We start from the raw sequence: 25,989 nt of genomic DNA on the forward strand, positions 1-25,989 counted from the left end.
CATTCATTCACCACAACAAATGGTCATTATCTCTTTGTGCCTCTCTAACTGTTGCTGTCTCCTGTCTCACAGCCACTGTGTACTTCATTCTGTCCTAGCACTACTTTCCCTTCTCACTCTCACTGTCATTCTCTCCCCCTCCCCCTCCCCCTTCCTCTCCCCCTCCCCCTCCTCCTCTCCCTCTCTCTTTCTTATTGTTACTATCTCATTCATTCCTTGCCACTGCTTCTGTCCCATGTCACTGTCACTATCTGCCTCTTTCTCATTGTCTTCATTGCAAGCTTTGTCTCTCATTATCATTGCCTCTCACCCACTTCCACACTCTCCTTCTGTTTATTCTTCTCCCAATGGCACTGTCTCCTACACTCTTTCCCTAGCACTACTCTCTCACTGTCAGCTGTGCCTACTACCACTGTGTAACTCTCTTTCTCTCACGTCTAGTATTTATTATTTTCCCATCTCTTTCACACGCCACCATCTCCTCTCTCAGCGCAAAGTATGAATATGTTCGCAGGCCAAAATTTCTGATTTTTTTCTTTTCTTTTCTTTTTTTTTTTTTAAAATGTGCTGAGGAAGGTAGAATGAAGCAGCTAGAACCCCACTTTTCAGTCTGTCTTTTGCATGGGAACATAATCACCATTTTTGTGCTGAGGTAGGAGCCATTCTAGTTTGCTTATGTGAAACTTAAATAATGTAAATTTATTTTTACACTTCAGACCAGACTTTACATGCACAAAAATTTTACATGTTCTTCAGTCTACAACATGGAGTTCCCAGAACCCTTCTGATGGTAACAGAGACACTTTGCAGCATATTTGGCCCTGCTGCATCACTTTATAAACTACACTTTTGCCGGACACTGGATTTTACATGTGCAAGTAGGATAATTTTGAACTTCTGTATCTCCAAAACGGATAAAAATATCAAGAAAATTTTCAAGGCAGTTAGAGTTTGGGATCTTAGGAATATATCATAAAAATATATCATAAAAAAATTACTGTGCATAGCCATCTTGTAGGTTTTGTCTCGGGTTTGGTACAAAAAATGGTGAAAAACCCCTTGTATTTTTTCTCCCCCCCCCCCCCCCCCCTAAGGAACTGCCCATGAACTAATGGTGCCTCAATAAGCTCCTTAAGGCCAACCATTAATCACATCAAATGCAAAAAGATGCAACTGATTTGCTCCACTTGCCTAAGCAGGAGGAAGTGTGAAATGTTCATACTTTCATCGTGCACTGTAGTATAGTGACACTAAGACGGTCCATCTGTTTGGTATTGAAATGGTCCCTAGCCCAAGGGGTATTCAGAACACTTGACCCTACCCTTCTGTCACCAGTAAAACCCAAGGTATGAGCCTCAGAAGAATCCCATTTTTATTGCTTGTATTTAGGAACACATTAGGTAGTACTTCCTGTCAGATATGTACTGATAAAAGTTCGGAAAAAGACACTCATGTTGTTAAAAAATAGAGAAAATTTAGTAGATTAAGAAAGAAATGATAATAGTTGCTTGTGCAAAGTATCTATAATGCTGAGAAATGATGAGTTGACCAGATGTGGCTTGAATTCAGAGAAACAATATTGATAGCAATTGAGATATTTACACCAAATAAATTAAAATAAATTAACAAATGATGGAGCTGATCCCCCTTGGTACACAAAAAGGATCAGAACACTGTTGCAGAAACAACAAAAAAAGCATGCCAAATTTAAACAAACACAAAATCCCCAAGACTGGCAATCTTTTACAGAAGCTCGAAATTTAGTGCTACTCTTTTACAGAAGCCCGAAATTTAGTGCGGACTTCAATGTGAGATGCATATAATAGTTTCCACAATGAAACTCTGTCTTGAAACATGGCAGAAACCCCAAAGAGATTCTGGTTGTATGTAAAGTATGCTAGCAGAAAGACACAATCAGTGCCTTCTCTGCGCATGCACGGTAGCAATGGAAATACTATTGACGACAGTGGTGCCAGAGCAGAGTTACTAAACACAGCCTTCCAAAATTCCTTCACCAAAGACGGTGAGGCAGGTATTCCAGAATTTGAATCAAGAACTGCTGCCAACATGAGTAACTTAGAAGTAGATATCCTCATAATAGTGAAGCAACTTAAATCACTTAATAAAAGCAAGTCTTCTGGTCCAAACTGTACACCAATTAGGTTCCTTTCAGAGTGTCCTGATGCAATAGCTCCATACTTAATTATCATGTACAACTGCTCGCTCGACGAATGATCTATACCCAAAGACTGGAAAGTTGCACAAGTCAGACCAATATTCAAGAAAGGTAATAGGAGCAATCCACTAAATTACAGGCTCATATCATTAATGTCGATATGCGACGGGATTTTGGAACATACACAGATTTAGAAAACATCTTCTTGTGAAACACAACCAGCTCTTTACTCACACAAAGTGTTAAGTGCTATTGACAAGGGATTTGAAATTGATTCAGTATTTCTAGATTCCCAGAAGGCTTTTGACACTGTATCTCACATGCAGCTTGTAATCAGATTGTGTGCTTATGGAATATCATCACAGTTACGTGACTGGATTTGTGATTTCCTGTTAGAGAGGTCACACTTCGTTGTTATTGATGGAAAGTCAGTGAGTAAAACAGAAGTGATTTCTTGTGTTCCCCAAGGTAGTGTTATAGGTCCTTCGCTGTTCTGTATCTATATAAATGATTTAGAAAGCAATCTGAGCAGCCCTCTTTAGGTTGTTTGCAGATGTTGCTGTCATTTATCGTCTAGTAAAGTAATCAGAAGGTCAAAACAAATTGCAAGACAGGTTTAGAAAATATATCTGTATGGTGCAGAAATTGACAATTGTCCCTAAATAATGAAAGTGTGATGTCATCCACATGAGTACTAAAAGGAGTCCATTAAACTTTGGTTACATGATAAATCAAACAAATCTAAAGGTCATAAATTCAGCTAAATACTTAGGAATTACAATTACGAGTAACTTAAATTGGAAAGAACACACCGAAAGTGTCGGGGGGAAGGCGATCCAAAGACTGTGATTTATTGGCAGAACACTTAGAAGATGAAACAGATACATTAGAGACTGCCTACACTATGCTTGTCCATCCTCTTTTGGAGTACTGCTGCACAGTGTGGGATCCTTACCAGATAGGATTAACGTAGTACATCGAGAAAGTTCAAAGAAGAGCAGCATGTTTTTTATTATCGAGAAATAGGGGAGAGAGTGTCACGGACATGTTACAGGATTTGGGGTGGACATTATTAAAACAAAGGCGTTTCTCATAGTGGTGGGATCTTCCCACGAAATTTGTATCATCATTATCATCATCTTTCTCCTCCCAATGTGAAAATATTTTGTTGATGCCAACCTATATTAGGAGAAATGATCATCATAATAAAATAAGGGACATCAGAGCTTACACAGAAGGATATAGGTGTTCATTTTTTTCTGCCTGCTGGTCGAGAGTGGAATAATGGAAAATTATTGTGAAGGTGGTTTGATGAACCCTCTGCCATGCACTTAAGTGTGATTTGCAGAGTATCTGTGTAGATGTAGATGTAGAGTAGAGACCTTCCATTGATCTATGTTATCATCAAAAGTCACAAAATGGAGCCAACAAGAGCTGAATCTGCTCTTGTGGTTTTTGCAGCATTTCCATTTTGTGAAGAGCATAGGCCTAATTCTAAATCTTTCGACAATTAAAGCAAGTTACCATTCTTTGCTCCTCTTTGAAATCTTATCAACAAGATCTGACTGGACATTTCTGCAGACTTTTACAATTAGTACTTCATTGTAGGTAACTGCAGCATCCGCAAAATGTCTCAGGTTGTTATTAAAATTTCTTGCTAGGTCATAAATCTACATCATCAACAGCAATGGTCCCAACATAATCCAATGGGTCATGCCTAAAGTTACTTCTACATCTGTACATGCTTTGTCCTCCCTATGAATAAATCTTCAATCCAGTTGCAGATTTCATTAGATAGTCCCATATGATTGTGCTTTCGTAATAATCATTGATGTGATACTAAATCAGATTCTTTTCGGAAGTCGAGTAGTATTGCACCTACTTGACTGCATTGATCCATGGGTTTCAGGATGTCATAAGGGAAAAACATAGTAAACAATATTTTTTGGAGCCCTTGTGGTTGGAAGTTGAGGTGGCCATTGTGTTGGAGCTCAGAATATGTTTTGAGTGTCTACAACAAATGGATATAAAAAATTTTGGATGGCAGTTTTGTGGATCCTTCTTATAGACAAGTGGGACCTATGCTTTGTTCCAAATATTGGGCACAATTTCCTGTGCGAGTGAACTACAGTATTTTATGATTAAAAGGAGCTAACACACCACAAATTATGTATAGAATTGGATACAGGCTCAATTGGGCACTACAGAGTTCATAAATTTTAGTGATTTCTTTGCAGTTGTGTAATAATTAAGTTCTACTTGTGAAATTTCATTTGTGAAAGGAACAGTTATGTATTGAGATAACCATTTCTGTTTTTACTTTCAGACAATGGAAAATCCATGATGGAATGTAACAATGTCTGTCTGTACTTTTTTTTTTAGTAACAGCCTTCACAAATGAATATGATTTCTTTGGGTTTTGTGAGAGGTCTTCGAGTAAGATTCTGCTATGGCAATTTTTAAAAGCTTGACACATTGTTTTTTTGACAACCAAACAAATGCCATTTAACATTTCTCTATCTACAGCACTATGCTTTATTTTGCACCTCTTGTGCAGTAGTCTCTATTTCTTTAGAAATTTCTTTACAGAGACCATACCACAGATGATCACTTCCCGCATGAAATGTTCTGCTAGTTATGTATTATCCAGGGTTTAGTCAACTATTCTTCTAACTTTCAGCCAAAATTCTACATGCTGCTGCCCAGAATGAAATGTTGTAAATTCCGTATTGAGATATGGCACGACTGCCTCTTTTTCTAGTTTGCTGAACATGTAAAAGCTTTCTGTGTTTTTTGGTCATCCTTTGTAAGTTAGGCATTTTTATTGCAACCATCTTATGGTTGCAGATACCAGTGTGTACATCCTGAAAGTGGTCAAGTTGATTTGTTGCCTTTAGATGCGTTACACTTCTGCAATGAGTGGGCTTCTGAACTGTATGCTCCTGCTAGGTTCCAGAGACTAACATAGTATTGTTTTACGGGATGTTTTGTCATTCCTATCACTTCCAAAACTGTAATTATTCCACTTGATTTTTGAGTGATTGAAATTGCCTCCCATGACGACGTTATGAATGATGAATACATGTGTTGGTGGACTGAGGTTTTCTTCAATGTCATCAGTTACCTGTGGATGAATCTGCTGGGCAGTAGAAAGATACATTTAAAACTTTATTCTCATCATTGATACGGAGTCTTCCCCAATCAATCTCACATGTAGCTCAATTTCTATTTTGGTAAATTTGAATATCTTTCCTACTGCAACAAATTTACCACTTTCATTTTCCAGTAGCGTATCCTTTCAATATGCACCTATACCCAGCTCTAAAAATCTCACTGCTATCAATATTATGTTTTAGCCAGCTTTCTGTATTACATGAGCTCTATTACTTTTTGGAGTGCTTTAAATTGTGCCATTTTACTTTGAGTGCCTCAGCTGGTGATCAGAATGTGGACTCTCCCTGGAGATGCTCCTAATTAGGAAAAAAAACCACATTCAGCTACCTAGGTAGCAGCTTTTGATGCATAGTGCCCACTTAACTCATTTGGACAACCTGACAATTCTCAGCGTTATGGTGCCAGTCTAGGATGTAACAACTTAGCTTGCCGCGAAACAATTTTTAGTTCTTGTTGACAACACTACTTTCATAACTAATACGTGATTCTGGATTCTACATGACAGTATTTAAGGAGTAAGAGAACTTCTGAATTCTATTTACACACAAAGTTTGTGATACAACTACCTTATATGTGAAAGTATATTCAGATTGAGTGGGCGGCTGTGTGTAAAAAGCTGTACAAAAGGTACAATTATCACACAGGGAAAAGTTGTAGAAGAGGGAATATTTGAATATTTTTGGAATTCAGATGCTACTAATTGTTGCTAAGTTTAATCTAAAACAAATTATGTAATGGGTAGTCAGTGAGGATGGTGGCATAATAAACCAGAAATTAGTAAAGAAATTGACTTAAGAAATAGTGTCACCCTACAGGCAAAGTATTAATGGCTGAAATTGTTCATTATGTGTGCCAGAACCAGAAAAGGGCTGACTGTTGCGGTGCACATGTGTATCCAGTATAAACAGCCAGTTTCTGAGACTGACACGAAAGCATTCAGCTGTTATTTGCTGTGTGTGACGTTCTGAGGCTAGGCACCCAGAGGTGGCAGATGCACTTGAACACCATATCCTGTTCCTGTTCATGTTTTTTAGTTTTGTGAGGATGAGAATACTATCAGAGTTGAAACAGTTCTTAATAAGTGCAGGGTGTATATGTCATGAGGCAACCGGGAAATACGGGAAAAATTTTTTCACCTGGGAGAAATCTGAGAAAAACCTGGGAATTTTTTAGAATTCCAGGAACTTTTCATTGTTTTAGTTTTCAGTTAAATTTTTGTAATTTTGGCTTTTAGGAACTGATACTCTAACAAAGAATTTTACTTTAGCCCATACTCAAGAATAAAACTCCAGTAATAAAACATAGATGCAAGAATAGCACCAAAATAAAACTTAAGTTGCAAATAAAAAGTTCCATTTACAATATCAAAAGACAGCGCACATAAAAGCATATGCCAACAGCAAAATGTGTCAGGCTATGCAATACTTCATAACAACAAACTACTTTTGATGTGTCTTTCTGGTGCGCCTCATTTCGATGTGGGGCCATCAAGATATATGGACCTGATGTCACACTAGTCTGCTTGCCCACCACACTTTGCGAATGCTCTGCTCCATGCAGGGCTCATGGGAAATCAATATTTAATTGAAAATGTATGCACTCTAAGGGCTCTAATTTTATCGTATCCTATCCAGAACTTCTATGCATTTAAACATGCAGTTAAGAATTATTGAACTTGCCTGAAATACACTCCTGGAAATTGAAATAAGAACACCGTGAATTCATTGTCCCAGGAAGGGGAAACTTTAATGACACATTCCTGAGGTCAGATACATCACATGATCACACTGACAGAACCACAGGCACATAGACACAGGCGACAGAGCATGCACAATGTCGGCACTAGTACAGTGTATATCCACCTTCCGCAGCAATGCAGGCTGCTATTCTCCCATGGAGACGATCGTAGAGATGCTGGATGTAGTCCTGTGGAATGGCTTGCCATGCCATTTCCACCTGGCGCCTCAGTTGGACCAGTGTTCGTGCTGGACGTGCAGACCGCGTGAGACGACGCTTCATCCAGTCCCAAACATGCTCAATGGGGGACAGATCCGGAGATCTTCCTGGCCAGGGTAGTTGACTTACACCTTCTAGAGCACGTTGGGTGGCACGGGATACATGCGGACGTGCATTGTCCTGTTGGAACAACAAGTTCCCTTGCCGGTCTAGGAATGGTAGAACGATGGGTTCGATGACGGTTTGGATGTATCGTGCACTATTCAGTGTCCCCTCGATGATCACCAGTGGTGTACGGCCAGTGTAGGAGATCGCTCCCCACACCATGATGCCGGGTGTTGGCCCTGTGTGCCTCGGTCGTATGCAGTCCTGATTGTGGCGCTCACCTGCACGGCGCCAAACACGCATACGACCATCATTGGCACCAAGGCAGAAGCGACTCTCATCGCTGAAGACGACACGTCTCCATTCGTCCCTCCATTCACGCCTGTCGCGACACCACTGGAGGTGGGCTGCACGATGTTGGGGCGTGAGCGGAAGACGGCCTAATGGTGTGCAGGACCATAGCCCAGCTTCATGGAGATGGTTGCGAAAGGTCCTCGCCGATACCCCAGGAGCAACAGTGTCCCTAATTTGCTGGGAAGTGGCGGTGCGGTCCCCTACGGCACTGCGTAGGATCCTACGGTCTTGGCGTGCATCCGTGCGTCGCTGCGGTCCGGTCCCAGGTCGACGGGCACGTGCACCTTCCGCCGACCACTGGCGACAACATCGATGTACTGTGGAGACCTCACGCCCCACGTGTTGAGCAATTCGGCGGTACGTCCACCCGGCCTCCCGCATGCCCACTATACGCCCTCGCTCAAAGTCCGTCAACTGCACATACGGTTCACGTCCACGCTGTCGCGGCATGCTACCAGTGTTAAAGACTGCGATGGAGCTCCGTATGCCACGGCAAACTGGCTGACACTGACGGCGGCGGGGCACAAATGCTGCACAGCTAGCGCCATTCGACGGCTAACACCGCGGTTCCTGGTGTGTCCACTGTGCCGTGCGTGTGATCATTGCTTGTACAGCCCTCTCGCAGTGTCCGGAGCAAGTATGGTGGGTCTGACACACTGGTGTCAATGTGATCTTTTTTCCATTTCCAGGAGTGTAGTTACCCACTCCCTGTCGGAGGTGGCTTCTGGCACTCATAAGATCTGCAGTGTCATTTGCTGTGAGATGCCATGACCTGTCGTTTTTGTTGGCTTCATTTTGATGAGCATGACATCACAACTGTTTACATTTCTACGAGGTAATAGGAAAATGCTGCAAATGATGATTTGAGAAGTGTTACTTCCAAAGTAAATTTCCTTTTCCGCAAGATGAACTATGTACCATGCAAGAATATGTGATGAATTTCATAAGCCATGGAGTGTTTGTTGCATTATAAACTTAACACTTATGACCAGCCACTTAGAAAAATTTTGAGCCCAGAAGACTAGCCATTTATGCCAGTATTTAAAATTTTACTGGCACATTTGTGTTTGATATATCTTAAACAATAACACAAAATAATGGAGACTAAGTTTCAAGGTTAGCTTTTCACATTTATTGTAGTGCTTTCATAGATTACAAAGTAAGTAATAATGAGAGCTAAAAATTTCAATTCTCCTCAAAAAATGTAAAGTGAGTTCTTTAGCATGTTCACCTGTAATTGACTTTTCTGTGGAAAAGTCATGAAATTTTCTGGCGCACAGTAGTGAAATGTGTAATCTTGCTTGTCAGAAACATTCAGCTGATGTGCTCCTAGAATCCTGCCTAACACCACACTCAGAAAAACAATAAAAAATTAAGTGTTGCTGCACATTGAAGATCTTTCCGAAACAAGATGTTTTTTGCTGTGTTTCATTTCCTTAAGTGTCAGGAAGTTCTACACCAGATTATAAAACTTTCACTATTCAAAGGATTGATAAGTTTCATAGCTCCGGTGGAAAGTATATTTTCAATTAACTCACAAAAAGTACTGTCACCAGGTGCATACTGTATTTTCACTGGGGAAAAAGTGTTCTTTTACGCAGGGAAAAAAAGTGTATTTTTAACGGGATATATTTTCCTTCTATACACCCTGTAAGCGACTTCAGGGCACCTGGTATAGCCCAACTGTTCTGCTTGCTTTAAATGCAGAGCTTTGCTTGCTCAGATGTGCAGGACTCTGTATATTTGTCATTTTTGGTTTCCTAGTTCCTTGTGCGACCAAAATTGCACTGAAGAGTTAACATAATTCAGTTCTCAGTTATCTGTGTGTATCACTAGAGAGCAACAATACTTGCAATGAAGAGGATGAAGAACGTCTGATGTACTGTCATCAGCAGTGAAAGGAAATAGTAACTGAACACATGCCATTGTACAGACAGCGTTTATTATTAAAGAGAGGATGGAATATATATTTGAAACGTTAGTGCCAGAAAATGCTTTGAACAGGTAATGACACTATTTGTATTTCACTCACTGAAAAAGTAATGGTTTGTCAGGAAGTATGGTTACTTATTATTCGTAGTATTCTTGGTTAGTATCCAATAAGTTCCAAGAAAACAGTTATTGTGATGGTGCTATCATAGCAAACTGTAATGAATGAAAAATTAAGTTTAAAGCAGAAGAAGCAACAAATATAAATAATGTTGTGAAACAAGTGGATGGAGAGCTTGAGACACCAAACTGCATATATAATATACATTCATTCATTTCAGCAGAGAATGTAAATTTTTAATATACATTTATCAGAAGGAAAATGTTACTATCAAGTTTTCCTCACCTAAAAATGCAAGCACTGCAGTCATGCTACCATGGCATGTCCGGATCTGAAACAACACAGTAAATGTGGTAAGTGTGCGTGGTACGTCATTATTGGTTTGTGGTAACTGCAGAAGTAAACATGTGGTATGGAGTGAGTCCTGTCCAGTTCAAATAAAAGAATGAAAACTAGAAGAAATAAAAACTGTCACATGTCCCACAGTACAAAAAGCTTATAAAACTTTTCATTCACCTGTATTGTTTACTTTTGCTGTAACAGTAAAAAAGTAGTGCAGAGAGTTATTTCTACAGCAATACACTAAGTAATGCCAACAATATTAGTAGCTGCAATTGCACATCAGACAAACAAGCTCCATAGTGTCCAGTCTCCTCTAGACACCTGTGTTGCAGAAGTAAATATAGTATGCAAACAATGTCAGGTAAGCGAACACTGTGTCCCGCTGTCCAGTTAACTCATCATAAATACTGAAAAACCAGTATCCAGTAAAAAGTAGTAATAAATTCAGAAAGATTCAACCTGAAGTTGTCAGACCATGTCACTTTGGTTATGTGCAACAGATCAGGCTTCCAAATATAGTGAAGGGAAAATGTGATGAAAAGAATCCTTGTTGCAGAAATGGTCCCAAAATTGTTGAGAGATAATGAGTAGGTTTGTGACTTGCTTGAAAGAACTGAAGCTCGTGCCACAAGAACAGCCACTGTCATTGTTTTTGTGTGAAACGAATTTAAAACATTCTGATTCCCCACCTGCAGTTCCGGGGGTAAGAATAGTCCCGAGGTATTCCTGCCTGTTGTAAGAGGTGACTAAAAGGAGTTCCACATGTTTTGGCCTTTATGTGATGGTCCCCTATAGGGTTTGACTCTCATTTTTCAAAATTTTCCCGAAGAGCGAGCCAATTGGGGAAGGGTGCCTTACATGGCACATTTTGTCCATCGTGCATTGAGATCTTTAGTCCGCTTTCTCGTTGTCGCATTGCAGTCCCATCCATTCTCAATCTCTTTGGCACGGACACCTTCCTGGGTGCATTTTTCACCATGCACTATGCAGTGTCGCTTTCTGTGTCAGGGATGAACATGGACTTCCTCGCTCCTGTCATCCAGCACGGTAGCCAGTCCATTGTGTTAGGGCCACCATGTACCCTGTTGGTTGTAGCCCTAGACCACACAGGGATTGCTCTGCTGATGCCTGCACCGTTAACTCCCCATGTATGCCAAGGGGTAGATTCCCATCCCCCTGGGGCATCGGGACTCCCAGCAATGGCCATCCTGCCAGGTGGCCTTTGCTGCAGCTGGGTGTTGCCTGTGGGGAGGGCCTCTGTTCAGCGTGGGTGGCATCAAGGCGAATGACTTTCGGTGAAGCATAGTCCATCATCTCTTGCTGGTGATGAAACGCCAGCAGTTTCTAAGCATTCACGAGCTCAATTCAGTGCACAGAAGTATGAGTCCAAATCGTTCCCCTCACTGGCCACACCACGGGAGGAACATCAGGTGACGGATGTCAGCGGATCTTATTCGCCCTGGTACCTTGTATGTTCGAGAGCTGATGGGGAATCTTTTATGACAATAAAGCCTCAATTTTTTTGTTGAGCATTTAGAGGACAAGTTCAGGGAGTTGGAGGGCTTGTCCAAAATGAGATCTGGGTCGGTGTTGATCAAAACAGCATCCTCTGCCCAATCACAGGCATTACTCGCTTGTGACAAGCTGGCTGATGTTTCTGTAACCATCACACCCCATAAGAGCTTAAATATGATCCAGGGTATCATATTTCGCAGGGACCTTCTTTTGCAGTCTGACAGTGAGCTGCATGCCAATTTAGAGTGACAAGGTGTACATTTCATCCGGCGTGTCCACCGGGGTCTGAGGGATAATCAAGTTGCCACCAGTGTCATCATCTTGGCCTTCAAGGGTGATATATTGCCCAAGAAGGTCAAGGTGATGGTCTACCACTGTGATGTAAACCCCTAGATCCCTCCCCCAAGGCGGTGCTTTAAGTGCTGGAAGTTCGGCCATATGTCTTCCCGCTGTACTTCCGGCATCACATGGTGAGATTGCGGACGCTCATCACATCCCAATACTCCATGTGCCCTGCTTCCCATCTGTGTCAATCGCAGAGAGCACTATTCACCTTGCTCGCCAGACTGCAGGATCTCCAGAAAGAAAGAAAAATCATAGAGTACAAGACCTTGGACCGACTGACCTACACTGAAGCTAAGAGAAAATTTGAACGCCTGCATCCTGTATGTATGACATCGTCTTATGCTGCCGCTACAACAGTTCTGGTACCATCAGCTCCGCCAACCCCAGTCACCTCTCAGAGCCGGAAGACTACACCTGCCCACTTGATGGTGGGGGGCATTTCCCTCATTGTTGCTCCTGCACCACCTACTTCTGGAGCTACAAAACCTCTAAGACCAAGGAAATTACGGTGGCACCCTCACCACTGCTGCCTACGAGCTCTGCGTGTGAGGATGGGGTGGAGATTTTGGTGTCCGCTGAGGACCTAGGTCTCGCCAGACCCTCAGACACAATGGATATAGACTGCTCATGCAATAAGTTGGTGGCAACAGGTGACTCTGAGGTGTAAACAACCTCATTGAATGTTCCATGCCTTCTCAGACTCACGATGACGCAGTCCTCCAGTGGAATTGTGGTGGTTTTTTCCAGTGCCTGGCTGAGATACAGCAACTGTTAAGCTTTACACCTGCTATCTGCATTGTCCTCCAGGAAACCTGGGTCCCGGCAATGTGGACCCCTGCAATCCGGGGCTATAAGGGATATTACAGGAAGTGTAGCGACTGTAATTGAGTGTCAGGCGGAGTTTGCGTTTATGTCCTAAACTCAGTCTGTAGCGAATGTGTCCCCGTTCAAACCCCTCTTGAAGCTGTGGCTGTCAGAATAAGGACGATGCAGGAAATAACTGTCTGCAATGTGTATCTTCCTCCAGATGGTGCAGTACCCCCGAATGTATTAGCTGCACTGATTGATCAACTCCCTAAACCTTTCCTACTTTTGGGAGATTTTAATGCCCATAACCCCTTGTGGGGTGGCACTGTGCCTACTAGCTGAGGCAGAGATGTCAAAACTTTACTGCCTCATTTCGACCTCTGCCTCTTAAATACTCGGGCCGCCACACATTTCAGTGTGACTCATGATAGTTACTCAGCCATTGATTTATCGGTTTGCAGCCCAGGACTTCTCCATCTATCCACTGGAGAGCACATGACGACCTGTGTGGTAGTGACCACTTCCCTATCTTCCTGTCACTGCCCCGGTGTCACTCCCATGGACGCCTGCCTAGCTGGGCTTCAAACAAGACAGACTGGGAAACTTTCACCTCTGCTGTCATCATTGAATCTCCCCCACACAGTAACATCATGATGATGTTTGAGCAGGTGATAACAACACTTGTTTCTGTGGCAGAAAATGTGATCCCTTGCTCTTTAGGGTGCCCAAGGCATAAGGCAGACCCTTGGTGGTCGCTGGAAGTCGGTGAAGCAATTAAGGAGCGTCGGCGAGCTCTACAGCAGCGTATGCGGTACCATTCCCTGGAGCACCTCATAGCCTTTTAACAGCTCTGTGCCTGCGTTCGCCAACTTATCAAACGATGGAAGCAGGAGTGTTGGGAGACATAAGTCTCGACCATTGGCTGCCATGTCACCTTCCCAAGTCTTGGCAAAAATCAAACATCTTTTTGGGTACCAGACCCCAACAGGTGTTCCCGGTGTCACCATAAATGGCGTGTTATCTACCGACGCAAACGCGATTGCCGAGCACTTTGCTCAAGCCCCTGCATTGGAGAATTACCCCCCCCCCCCCCCCCCTCCTCTTTCGCACTCTCAAACGGCACTCTCAAGCTGCTGGAACATATGGAGCTTCCTCCTGGGTTGCTCTATCACTGATGATGTTGCGTCCCTCGAGTCTGCCATCCGAACAGCCTTTTCCAGACAGCAACACTTGTTGCCGTCTTTATTGACTTACATAAAGCATACAACATGACCTGGCGAGATCATATCCTTGCCACATTGTATGATTGGGGTCTCCAGGGGCCGCTCCTGATTTATATCCAAAACTTCCTGTCATTCCGTACTTTCCATGTCCAAGTTGGTGCCTCCTGTAGTTCCATCCATATCCAGGATAATTGGAGTCCCACAGGGCTCTGTATTGAGTGTCTGTATTTTTAGTGGCCATTAACGGACTAGCAGCAGCTGTTGGGCCCTCCGTCTCACCTTCTCTGTATGCAGACGACTTCTGCATTTCGTACTGCTGCTCCAGTACTGGTATTGCTGAGCGTCGCCTACAGGGAGCTATTCAAAGGCACAGTCATGTTCTCTGGCCCACGGCTTCCAGTTTTCAGCCGCAAAGTCATGTGTCATGCACTTTTGTTGACGTTGTGCCATCCATCCGGACCTAGAACTTTATTTTCATGATGTTCCACTCACTGTAGTGGAGACATATCAATTCTTAGGACTTGTTTTCGATGCTCGATTGACTTGGCTTCCTTATCTTTGTCAGCTTAAGCAGAAGTGCTGGCAGCACCTCAATGCTCTCCGGTGCCTGAGCAGCACAAATTGGGGTGCAGATCGCTCTACACTGCTGCAGCTCTACAGAGCTCTTGTCCAATCCCGAATTGACTATGGGAGTGTGGTTTATGGTTCAGCAACGCCCTCAGCATTGCATTTACTTGACCCTATGCACCACTGCGGGGTTTGACCTGCAACAGGAGCTTTTAGGACGAGTCCGGTGATCTAGGTCTAGGCTGGGGGTCCCTCCATTGCAAATCAGACATACCCAACTGCTCACCAGTTATGTAGCACACATTCGTAGTTCTCCTGAGCATCCAAATTACCATCTCCTTTTCCCACCCGCGACAGTCCATCTTCCACATCGGCGGCCCAGGTCGGGGCTAATGATTGCGGTTCACATGCAGTCCCTTCTCTCTGAACTGGAGTCCTTCCCTGCACCACCTCTGTTTGCGGTCTGTTCACATACACCTCCATTGTGTATGCCTCGGCCACAGCTTTGTCTGGACCTTTCACATGACCCTAAGCACTCTGTTCACCCTGCAGCTCTCCACTGTCACTTCCTCTCGATTCTTGAGTGTTCTGGGGCTCTGGAGTGATTTACACCGACAGCTTTATGGCTGATGGTCCTGTTGTCTTTGCCTACATTCGTGGTGGCCATATTGAACAGCATTCCCTACCCCATGGATACAGTGTATTCACTGCAGAGCTGGTGGCCATTTCTCGTGCACTTCAGTATCTCCATGCATGCCCTGGGGAGTCTTTTTCCTTTATGTACTGACTCCTTGAGCAGCCTGAAAACTATTGACCAGTGCTACCCCTCATCATCTTTTGGTAGTGTCCATCCAGGAGTCCATCTATGCCCGGAAGGGTCCAGTCGTTCAGTGGTGTTCGTCTGGACCCCTGGTCACGTCGGAATCCCAGAAAATGAATTTGCTGACAGGCTGACCGAACAGCCTACACGGAAACCACTCCACTTCTGGAGATGGGCATCCGTGAAACTGACCTATGCTCGTTATTACGGGACCGAGCGAGGTGGCGCAGTGGTTAGACACTGGACTCGCATTCGGAAGGACGACGGTTCAATTCCGCGTCCGGCCATCCTGATTTAGGTTTTCCGTGATTTCCCTAAATCACTCCAGGCAAATGCCAGGATGGTTCCTCTGACAGGGCACGGCCGACTTCCTTCCCTAGTCCGATGAGACCAATGACCACGCTGTCTGGTCTCCTTCCCCAAACCAACCAACCAACCAACCAACCAACCAACGTTATTACGGAATTGCAAAATCTAAGTACGCACAACAAACTGCGAGCCATTAAGTTGACCATGAATGTGTGGAAGCCCTCAATGAGGACCTCTCGCAGGGATTATGTGGTTCTCTGCTGGCTCCACATTGGCCATGCCTGGGCTGCCCGCAGCTACCTCCTGTGCCGTAAAGACCCGCCTGAGTGTTGGTGCGGCACCTGGTTGACAGTGGCCCATATTCTTCTGCTCACTCCTTCTTTGGCTGCCCTGCGACTTCCTCTTTGGTTGCCGGACTTGTTATCATTGATTCATTGATTTTAGCAGCAGACAACTCCTCATCGGCTGATTTGCTTTTATGTTTCATCCGTGAGGGTGGGTTTTATCATTTGATCTGAGTTTTAGCGCATATCCTTTGTCCCTCTGTGTTCTCCACCCTAGTGCTTTTAGGGTGGAGGTTTTAATGTGTTGCAGGTTGGCTGGCTTTTCCTTTTTATTTTCGTGGTCGGCCAGCCACTGTAATCTGCTTCCTTGTTGTACTCTCTTCTAACTGTTTCTTGCATCTCTGTTGTTTTTCTTGTCCTTTTGTTCCTTTTAGTGTTCGTTGCCTTTCATTCTTGTGGTCTTTCCTTTCTTTCTGTTTTGTGTTATATGTCTCGTCTGTTTTATTCTCACACTTGTAGAATTGTTTTATTAGGAACAAGGGACCGATAACCTCATAGTTTGGTCCCTTTCCCCCTCTTTTAAACCAACCAACCATTCTGATTCCATGAAACATCTCAGTCATTCTGATGACATCTCTGTGCTAAAAGTTCTTCTTATCTGCTAGCATACATTGTTGTTGACCATCCGTGAGCAAGGAAAAAAATAGGACATTTAAGGAAAAGAAAGAGAAAAATACAGTAAAGATTTTATGCAAATGAACTTAAGTTATTGTTTATAGTCAACCAGTTTAGCAGTAGCATTATGTGAAATATATTACCTGCTATTTAAAATGTTTCTTATCGTTTGTGTATTCTTTCAGGACCTTGGTTACCCAGGTGAGATAGGGTATCAAACCTTCCTTTACTCAAGCGAAGCAGATGTTCGCCGTGTATTTATGTTCCTGATTGAGAAGTTCCCAAAGGAAACTGAGAAGACAATAGTTGATCCAACTGGTGAGTATTAAGATCAGCTAAACTTGTAAAGCTTAAAAGAACAGCGAGTAGTGTTGCATTCAGTTTTTCTGATTAATCTTTTTTACTGGATGTATTGGTGTTTATTAGAAGCTCGTTTGGTTCATTGCTGTATACATTTCATCGTTTAGATTACTAAAAGGAGAAAATAAATATACATATGCTATATTATAGTAAAGGTAGGGAAAAACAGATGATGATTCACATAACTTGTTCAATTATCATAGATCATTAAGACTGTGTCTTTCTGCACTAATGGCCATTGTGGATTGAGAACCACTAAGGATGAGTTGTGATGAGAATATGTGCTTGTACAGCAATGAGGCAACAGTGCAACACTTAACTCAGTGATAACTTATTGCTGCTCCACCTTACATCATACATATGCACTGCAAAGGTAAGGTGTGAATGGCGACGGCTCACAAAGGTGCAAACAGGCAATTATTTTACCATTATTCCGTTTGTGGTGGGAATGGGAAAAGAAATAACTAGCAGTTTTGTGAAGTATCATCTGCCATGCAAAGCACAGAGGCATGCAAGAGGCCATTTTTTACTGCTGACCTTATGCAATGTTTCTGCTTTAGTGTTCAACCACGGCACAGCTCTAGCTAGTACCAGTGTTCCCTGGCAGTGGCCAGGCAATATGAGAATGTGGTATGCGACATGAGAGCTTGTTGCTGGATGACTGCTAGATACGCACACAGTCAGCCACTTAGTCGTAAAGTTAAGACACTGATAAACTCCAGAAATAGGTTGGTTTTCTCCAAAGTACAAAGTCTCTTCGAGTTAAGCAGATGGTTCATTATATAAAACTGAACTTGGACATTAAAGGGAGCAATTGCAGTGTAATTGAATCTGTGATCGATTAAGTCATGTCAAGTGCCTTTATTTATTTATTTAGTAATTTTTTAAGAAAGTAATAACAAGACTGAAGATCAAAGAAAATATTCGACCTCTTCATATTCTTCAAATTAAGAACTTAAGAGCTGTTGGATTATGCATTGTGATAGATTGTAACAATATCTTAAACCATAAAAAAATCAGATCAACAGATTTCTGTAATTTTATACTTCACTGGCTTACTTTCTTTTTTTCCTCAACACAAACATAGTCATTTCTATATTTTTGATGATGCAGTTCTTACTTTCTTCAAATATTTCCATCTTGGACATTACCTTTATATTTATCAGTGCACAATAGCTAATGAAACCATCAAAACTGCCTCCTATGAATACATACAGATCTAAAAGTAGTAAGGAGAGAAATCCCTTGAGGCAACTGCCAGCCAATCTGAATATATACAATATGGATGATAATAATCAAAATTTTTATCCAGAAATTAATTGCAGTATCCAGACTTTAATATTTTGGTTCTTGCAAACCATAAAAAGTTTTGTTGGAAACAATACAGGGTGATTCAAAAAGAATACCACAACTTTAGGAATTTAAAACTCTGCAACGACAAAAGGCAGAGCTAAGCACTATCTGTCGGCGAATTAAGGGAGCTATAAAGTTTCATTTAGTTGTACATTTGTTCGCTTGAGGCGCTGTTTTCTGTGCCATTTCAGCCAATAAAGTTTTTGGTCCCTTTTTCTTTGAAGGTGCTACTGTAACTGGACTACAGTATCTGGAGATGTTAGAGAATTGGCTGTTCCCTCAGCTCGAACAAGAAGCACAACAATTTATATTTCAGCAGGATGGAGCGCCACCACATTGGCACTTATCTGTCCGTAACTACCTGAACGTCAACTACCCGAGGCGATGGATCGGCCGCCAGGCAGCCCGTGACAGAGCACTTCATCACTGGCCTCCAAGAAGCCCTGATCTTACCCCCTGCGATTTTTTCTAATGGGGGTTTGTTAAGTATATGGTGTTTCGGCCACCTCTCCCAGCCACCATTGATGATTTGAAACGAGAAATAACAGCAGCTATCCAAACTGTTACGCCTGATATGCTACAGAGAGTGTGGAACGAGTTGGAGTATCGGGTTGATATTGCTCGAGTGTCTGGAGGGGACCATAGTGAACATCTCTGAACTTGTTTTTGAGTGAAAAAAAAAACCTTTTTAAATACTCTTTGTAATGATGTATAACAGAAGGTTATATTGTTTCTTTCATTAAATACACATTTTTAAAGTTGTGGTATTCTTTTTGAATCACCCTGTATATTACTAATCATTAACCTACATTAATGGGTGTGGGGTGCTGCTGCTCATGGTGGTGTTGATGATGATGATGATGATGATGATGATGATGATGATGATGATGATGATGATGATGATGATTGTTGGTCACAATTACATTTACAACTATGAATAGAACTTTGAACTCAAAAAGTTTGCATTATGCACTCTACAAATATTCAAATGGATCTCTATTCAGACAGTACTTGTCAAAGAGGTAGTAGCCAAATTCATTCTAAACCTTATGTAGCAGCACCCAGTCAGGGGTCATCACAGTAGCATTGATGCATTCTCTGAGCTGTTTTAGTATTTGTATCTTTAAAGTACTTCAAAAGGAAAAAGTTTCAAGGCATTAAGTCAAGTGACCCTAGAGTGCCAAGGGAACAGACCTACATCATGTTCACCACTATGCGCAGTCCAACCATGCGGAAATTCGTCGTTTAGGTAGCGACAGACATTGATGCTCAAATTCTAAGACTCAGCAGTTACAGCAGTCAGTCGCAGAAACAACCACCACCACAGCATATTGAGGTATCAGGTACCCGTCACATTCTTCTCACAGAAGAAAAACAGCCAATACATCTTCATCTGTGAGATTGCGCAGAAAACATTAACGCTTGGTGAATCTTATTCCTGCAGCACAATTTCGTAAGGATGTTCCTTTATCCACACTCTCACATTGCAGCGATTAACCTTTCCAGATAAATGGACGGTTGCTTTGTTGTTGAGTATCAGCTTGAATGCTAAATGTTCATCCTCAAGTGCTTCCTCCATTTTGACGCACAATTGAAGGTGTGGACCATAATCTTCCGGTTTTAATTGTTACGTGAGCTGCAGGCAGAATGTTGTAAAATGTAACCACTGTCACAAAATCTTCCACACAGTTAGCTGTAGAATTCAATTTTTGTAACTTGTGTAGGTGTTGATTTTTTAGGACTGCGTACACCCTCAACACATTTGTATCTAGCACACTTGTGAGCCGTGATGCGGCTGTTTGTAGGTTTCCACCTTCTGTTGGAGGCCAACCTTTATCCTTTAGTTGGCATGCTTGCAGTTGTTTGTCTTCTTCCCGTCTTGACTGGCGCCACTTGTTTTGCAAGCGTTGCCTGTCCACTAGTAGCAGCAGCAGCGGTTACCGATATGTAGGAACTGTTGCCCTATCTTTGGGGCGATGTCATTGTTTTTCCGTGTCGTGCGAGTGTGGCAGTTCGGTTGGGGGACTGGGGAGGAACCAGGTCCACGCAGGGCGAGAACATGCCGGGACCGCTGGTGGCTTACATGGACTTCCAGATGGAAGGGCTGTGGTCATGTGGGTGCACAAACTCATCGTAAACCAGATCCTGCAGGCTTTAAGATGAGTGCATTTCAATTCAAGTAGAGAAACCTCCACCATTGTGATATCCCGCGATTCTCCAGTGATTTGGTTTCATGTTGCTGCTCTTAGTGTCGCCGAGGCGAAGAGCAGTGAGTGGAGTGCTGGGGGAAAGCAGATCTGATTAGCTTTCCTCGACTTTTTATTACTGTTTACTGCGTTCAGCTTGTTACACTTTAAGTTCAACCAGCGGTATTTTTCCTGCCTGGTGGCCGCTAATGCCCCACTTACCTGCCCTGGGGGTTAGTGTATGCGATGGCAGTGTACATTTCCTCGCCTTGTCGCTGCTATCCGGTAAGGCCTGTAGTTTTGACAGCATTCTTGATTGTAGGCCACTTGTGATTCTTCTACTGTGGTGGTAGTGATTCCTTTCTTGTTCCAGGCACTCTAAGCATAGTATTCTGGGGGTGTAGCGCAGTCCGCCAGTTCTGGCTTTGGCAAGTTGTTCCATTCTTGTATTTGGTTTATTGGACGTCTCGTATCTTCAGCAAGATTATCATTAGTCATTCTTTAGACTGCCACTAGTCTGAGTTACCATCTTGTGAAGTGAATGTAACTCTTGGCTGCCTATCTCATCGCTCGCAAAAGTGTGTGTTGCCGGACCTTCTCAGAGGTCGATTCCTGGAGCACCGTCTGTAACTGGTCCTTGTTTTATTATTGTATTATTTATTACCTTGTAATACCTACACTAAAGGTTATGTATGTCTAGCTAATAGTTCCAGTTGCCTTCTGGAATAAATCTAGCAGTGTAAGGGCTGTTTTACAAGGTTACCATTATCTTACTTCACCCATTTGGTGGGCAGTTGCTTGTTTCTTTTAATTAACCTTTGCTTGTATTTGCTGTTTTACAGCAGGTTTCTAAATTTTTGATATAACTTCCGTTCCGGGCGTGTAAGGCGTTCAGTCTGATCACAGTGGCTTGTCTTCTTCTTCTTCTTCTTCTTCTTTTTTTTTTTTTTTTTAATAAAAAACATTATCTGTATTTTATGGTGATTTGCTAAATTGTAACGCACTGAAAACCCTATTATTTACACAGTTGTTTATTCCTTCATTAATAATGTGTGATATTTTTTATTTACTGTTTTAAAAATAAATGTGTGTACCTGTAAAAGGCAGCCAATAGTAACTGATTATGGCCCCGTCCGTGATTGTAACCGAATCCTGCCTTCCCTTGACTATCAGGTCACAACTTGGGTGTCTAGTATTTTTCTGTTTAGAGATAACCAGTGTCCCTAAATTGTTGACATCAGTATACTGTTTACGTGGTGATTCTTTTTCATAATTCCTCCTGAAAGCACACTGCACTATTGTAACAGATAACTATCTCACATGTTCCAACACACAAAACCTCTTTTCCTGCTTAGTCACCATTTTGTCAAGGCACTGCACTCATAATGCCAGCTGGTGGGCACAATGCAAACTAGATGAGTTTACAGTTCAGTTCATGCTTGTCATATTTGTACATTGAAACACCCCTGATTAAAATTCCTTCATTGGGTTTGTGTAATTTATCGAAGCCGCCAAACAGTTAATTATTATGGTTATATGACCGTGTGCTTAATGGATGAAAGGCTATCGGTTTTTCTGCTGTGGTTTCAGGGGTATTTCAACCGAGTGCGGCTGTTTTGCGATTCAATAGTGGAAATGATAGAAAGTTTGTCTATTATTAAGGACCACAAAGGTTGCGATGTACAAACTGATATGTATATTTCCTACTAACACACAAATGCTGAGGCAGTTGCTACCTTCGCCTTACACGTCTAATCACAGTTATATCTTTTTATTGGTTGTTGATTTTCAGTACTTTGTCACACGCAATGCTGATGGTTAACGTTCACAACAATCCTCACTGCAATCCATGGTTGTTGCTGGCCGACGCGGTTGACGCGAAACACGTAATTTGGCACTTGTCACTTCCTGTTTCATATAACTCGCGAATCGGTATTAGTGAGGGTCAACCCCACGACAATCAGGGGGACATGCTCACTTGTCATACTCCGGTGAATTTTACTGTTTACAACTCACTCGACCACCATTCTTGCCCGTATCTCCCGCACTACCGCTCGCTTGACACTCTCCCGTACTACTCTGCGCACTCAACACTCTTCTCGCTGCCTCCTGCAGCGCTTGACAATCGACTCCTGTCTGCTATCGACCTGGGCATCGGATACTAGCATCTACGTTTGTGGGATCACGGATCCCTTACAACATATAACACTTTGGAAAATACAGAACTTTGAAAACAGTTGACTCATTTATAGTAGCATTGTATTCTTCATTTGTTTATAAATCATTGTTTCACAACTGGGTATAATTTTAACATCAACAAAGTGCACTTCAACTGCAACCAACTTATAACTAGTTAGTGACTAATTGCTTTGTCCTAACACTGGATCTTATGTAGATTTATGACAGTAAATGATGCATACATTATTGTTATAATTAGCATTACATGAAATTGATCATTGACAAAGCCTGTACAAAATTATTTAGATGTGGTAACACACTAGCCAAATAATAAAAATGTATTTTACATAATTTTTTTGTAAAACACAGGGTTTTTCTATGCTAAAATTCATAAGATAAATCTCATAAAAATTTAAGGCTGAAGAGCAAATAAAATACTGCTTGTTCACATCAGTACCATATCCTTTGCTTTGCTTAATTTTAAATGTATAGCAGTCTTGGAGGTTAAACACACTATTCTGACAAAGCTACAAGTGTATTGAGTGTAATAGTGATCTCTTGAAGACATGATTAAACTTTTGAAATTTTAACATTTTCAGTCAGTAAAGAAATTTCCTCAGAAGTAACATTTCTCATGAGGGTGTAGTAAAATTTTCTTTTGTATAATTTTGAAACAGTTGTACCTTTGCACTTAATGACAGTAGGTAAGCATTTTTGCTATCCGTTTTTGACTAGTTTCTTGTTGTTCTTGAAGTTATCAGTCTGAAGACTGGTTTGGCAAGCGACTTTATGATAATTTCTAACATAAATTGTTAATATATTTTGTAACAAATATTCTGTGTTAGTAGGTGGTGCAGAACTCTTGGAACAGCAGGTAGCTGAGGAGGTAAGAAGACAGTTATGTGCTCCGTGGCTTCCAAGCTATTGTCGACAGGAAGGACTTCGTTGGCGAAATGATGGTTCCTGGAGTCGTGAAGGGTGTAGGCATTGCAAACCCTTCTTATCAAGTGGCTTTCTTCATATTCCTGATGCTAATAACCAGTCAGAAGGTTTGTTATATCATCTGTATAATTTTTTACTTGAAAACTGTAGTGAGGTATATTCTAGTGTACTTATAAAGTGAACAGGGTGTAGAAAAGTGTAAGTGATTGTAACAGTTTGGTCAGCAGCTCTTCATACTCATTAAAAATGTGTGTGTGTGTGTGTGTGTGTGTGTGTGTGTGTGTGTGTGTGTGTGTGTGTGTGTGTGTTTTTTTAGGGCTCTAAAAATGTTTTGTAACTGAACCAATAACTTCACTAAAGATCTGTTGCTTTGATGTTGTTCGTGAGCACTTTCGCCTTATTAAATAGTTATGGTCACCTTCTTGTGGTTTCCTGGTGCAGTGGACCTGCTATCCAGTGCTACTACTTGTGCTGTGGGACTTCTCCACCGTCTGTAGAAGGTTGAGGGGTGTAAGAGAGCTCACAGCTAAGCCAACTCGCTACAAAATGCTGTCACTGCCTTTTTAGACAACTCCGCTGAACTTAGCCATTCTTGTAATCAACATTTACAGCAATAGGTGACAAATCTCTTCTTACTCAGAACATGATCTGAAGTGAACCTCGGAACTGAACCAAAGAGAATGAGATTTCTCATCAGCTTCTTTTAACTGTGTGTGGATGTTGTCATTGTAGGCAAAGGTGCCTGTTCTGTGCCTTTTAACACATGGCTAAACTGTCACACTATAGTGTAAATGCCACCTCATAGCAGGTGGCCACCCTCAAAAATAGCATTGTGTCTTGCTGATGTTCATTGCTCATGCTTTTCCCCATCATCTCTGCAAAAACCAAATTATAGCGCGCGCACACACACACACACACACACACACACACACACACACACACAGTGGAAATTCTCTACAGGCTAACTACCTAACTACTGTTTTACAGAAACATCGTTCATCTAATTGCGAGTAAGAGATGGAACAACTTGTTACACCACAGATCCTTGCACTAAGATGAATGATGTCATGTAAAATAACTTACTTAAATAATTACAAACTTTTTATAATCTCCAACTTTTGATAAATTATTTTTGTTGCTAAAATTAGTGTCTTGTAAGACTGAATTCAGTGTTATTTTTACACACAGCAGAGTATATTATGATCTTACATCTAAAGTCAATCATTTTAATTTGTGATTACTAGGTTTAACAACAGTCCCATTTACCTTCTAATTATGTCTTTAGCACTATGTTTCTTCAGTTAAAGGATAGACTTTTTACTAAGTTCGTTTCTCTATCCTGTCTCATTTTCATAAACTGCCAGAGCCATCCAACTACTTTGTAATTACATTGTTAGATTTTCGTAAATGAAGAAGATCCATAAAAGATTCATTCTATTTGGCCTGGCTCAGCATTTATTTCATTACTCTTGTACAAAGATAATCAACTGCATGCTGTTCCCAAATCACTGCAAATTACAAGACCAAGTTTTCAAATTTATTGAGATAGACAGTGTTTAAGTCTTTATTTACCACACAGAGTTACATGCTGGTACTTCACCTACACTACTTTCCATGATGTGATATCTTGGATTTACTGTAAGTCATGTAAGCAAGTGAAAATTTAAAGAAATATTCATTGCTGAGGTAAGTCCATTTGCTTTTGACTGCTCCCAGGTTCCTACCTTTGTAAGAACGGCACTCACACCTTATCCTACGGGCAGATTATGTGTACATATATTATTGTCTTTGTGATGCAAATGTCCCTTTCTTTATCCCTGTACATAAAAGAAACAGTACAGGTCATTCCTTCTATGGAGTCACATGCCCTGCACATAGACCATTCCTCTTTCAGGTCTGCGTACCCTTTACTCTCCAGTATGTTGCTAATATGTTACTGGTTGTTCCTTCTGTGGATTCAACAAACGAAAGATTACACATACCTTCTCTGGTTTCAACTATCCTTTTGCTCTGTCATACCTACATAACGTTGAGTCCACCCTATCTTAAAAATTTGACACTGTATACACATTTTATGAACCTCATTTCTATCATTTTCAATGACAAAGTTTCTCCATATTCCAGTGACTTTACCAGGCTATTTCAAATGGACATTTCCCGACTCCTTCATAACATTTTTATCCACATTGTCAAAGGTTATTCACCACTGGTTTATTTATTGTCATTAGAGTATTATATTTATATTTTTTGATCATTGAAACGGTCATG

The 25,989-nt window shown here is 41.7% G+C and overlaps 1 protein-coding gene across 2 annotated transcripts in view; it reads left to right on the plus strand.

The window, feature by feature from the left end:
* Window positions 1-25,989, plus strand: part of LOC126175359 (coiled-coil domain-containing protein 22 homolog) — a 212,214-nt gene that overhangs the window by 72,589 nt on the left and 113,636 nt on the right. Inside the window, exons 3-4 of one of the 2 annotated variants that reach the window (XM_049922110.1) lie at window positions 16,888-17,020; window positions 23,625-23,828. In XM_049922110.1, the coding sequence (XP_049778067.1) occupies window positions 16,888-17,020; window positions 23,625-23,828 (337 nt within the window). The remainder of the gene's footprint in view (window positions 1-16,887; window positions 17,021-23,624; window positions 23,829-25,989) is intronic. The other variant, XM_049922111.1, reaches the window with a different exon arrangement.

The sequence above is a fragment of the Schistocerca cancellata genome, chromosome 3 (assembly GCF_023864275.1).
Source record: "Schistocerca cancellata isolate TAMUIC-IGC-003103 chromosome 3, iqSchCanc2.1, whole genome shotgun sequence".
Lineage (NCBI taxonomy): Eukaryota > Metazoa > Arthropoda > Insecta > Orthoptera > Acrididae > Schistocerca > Schistocerca cancellata.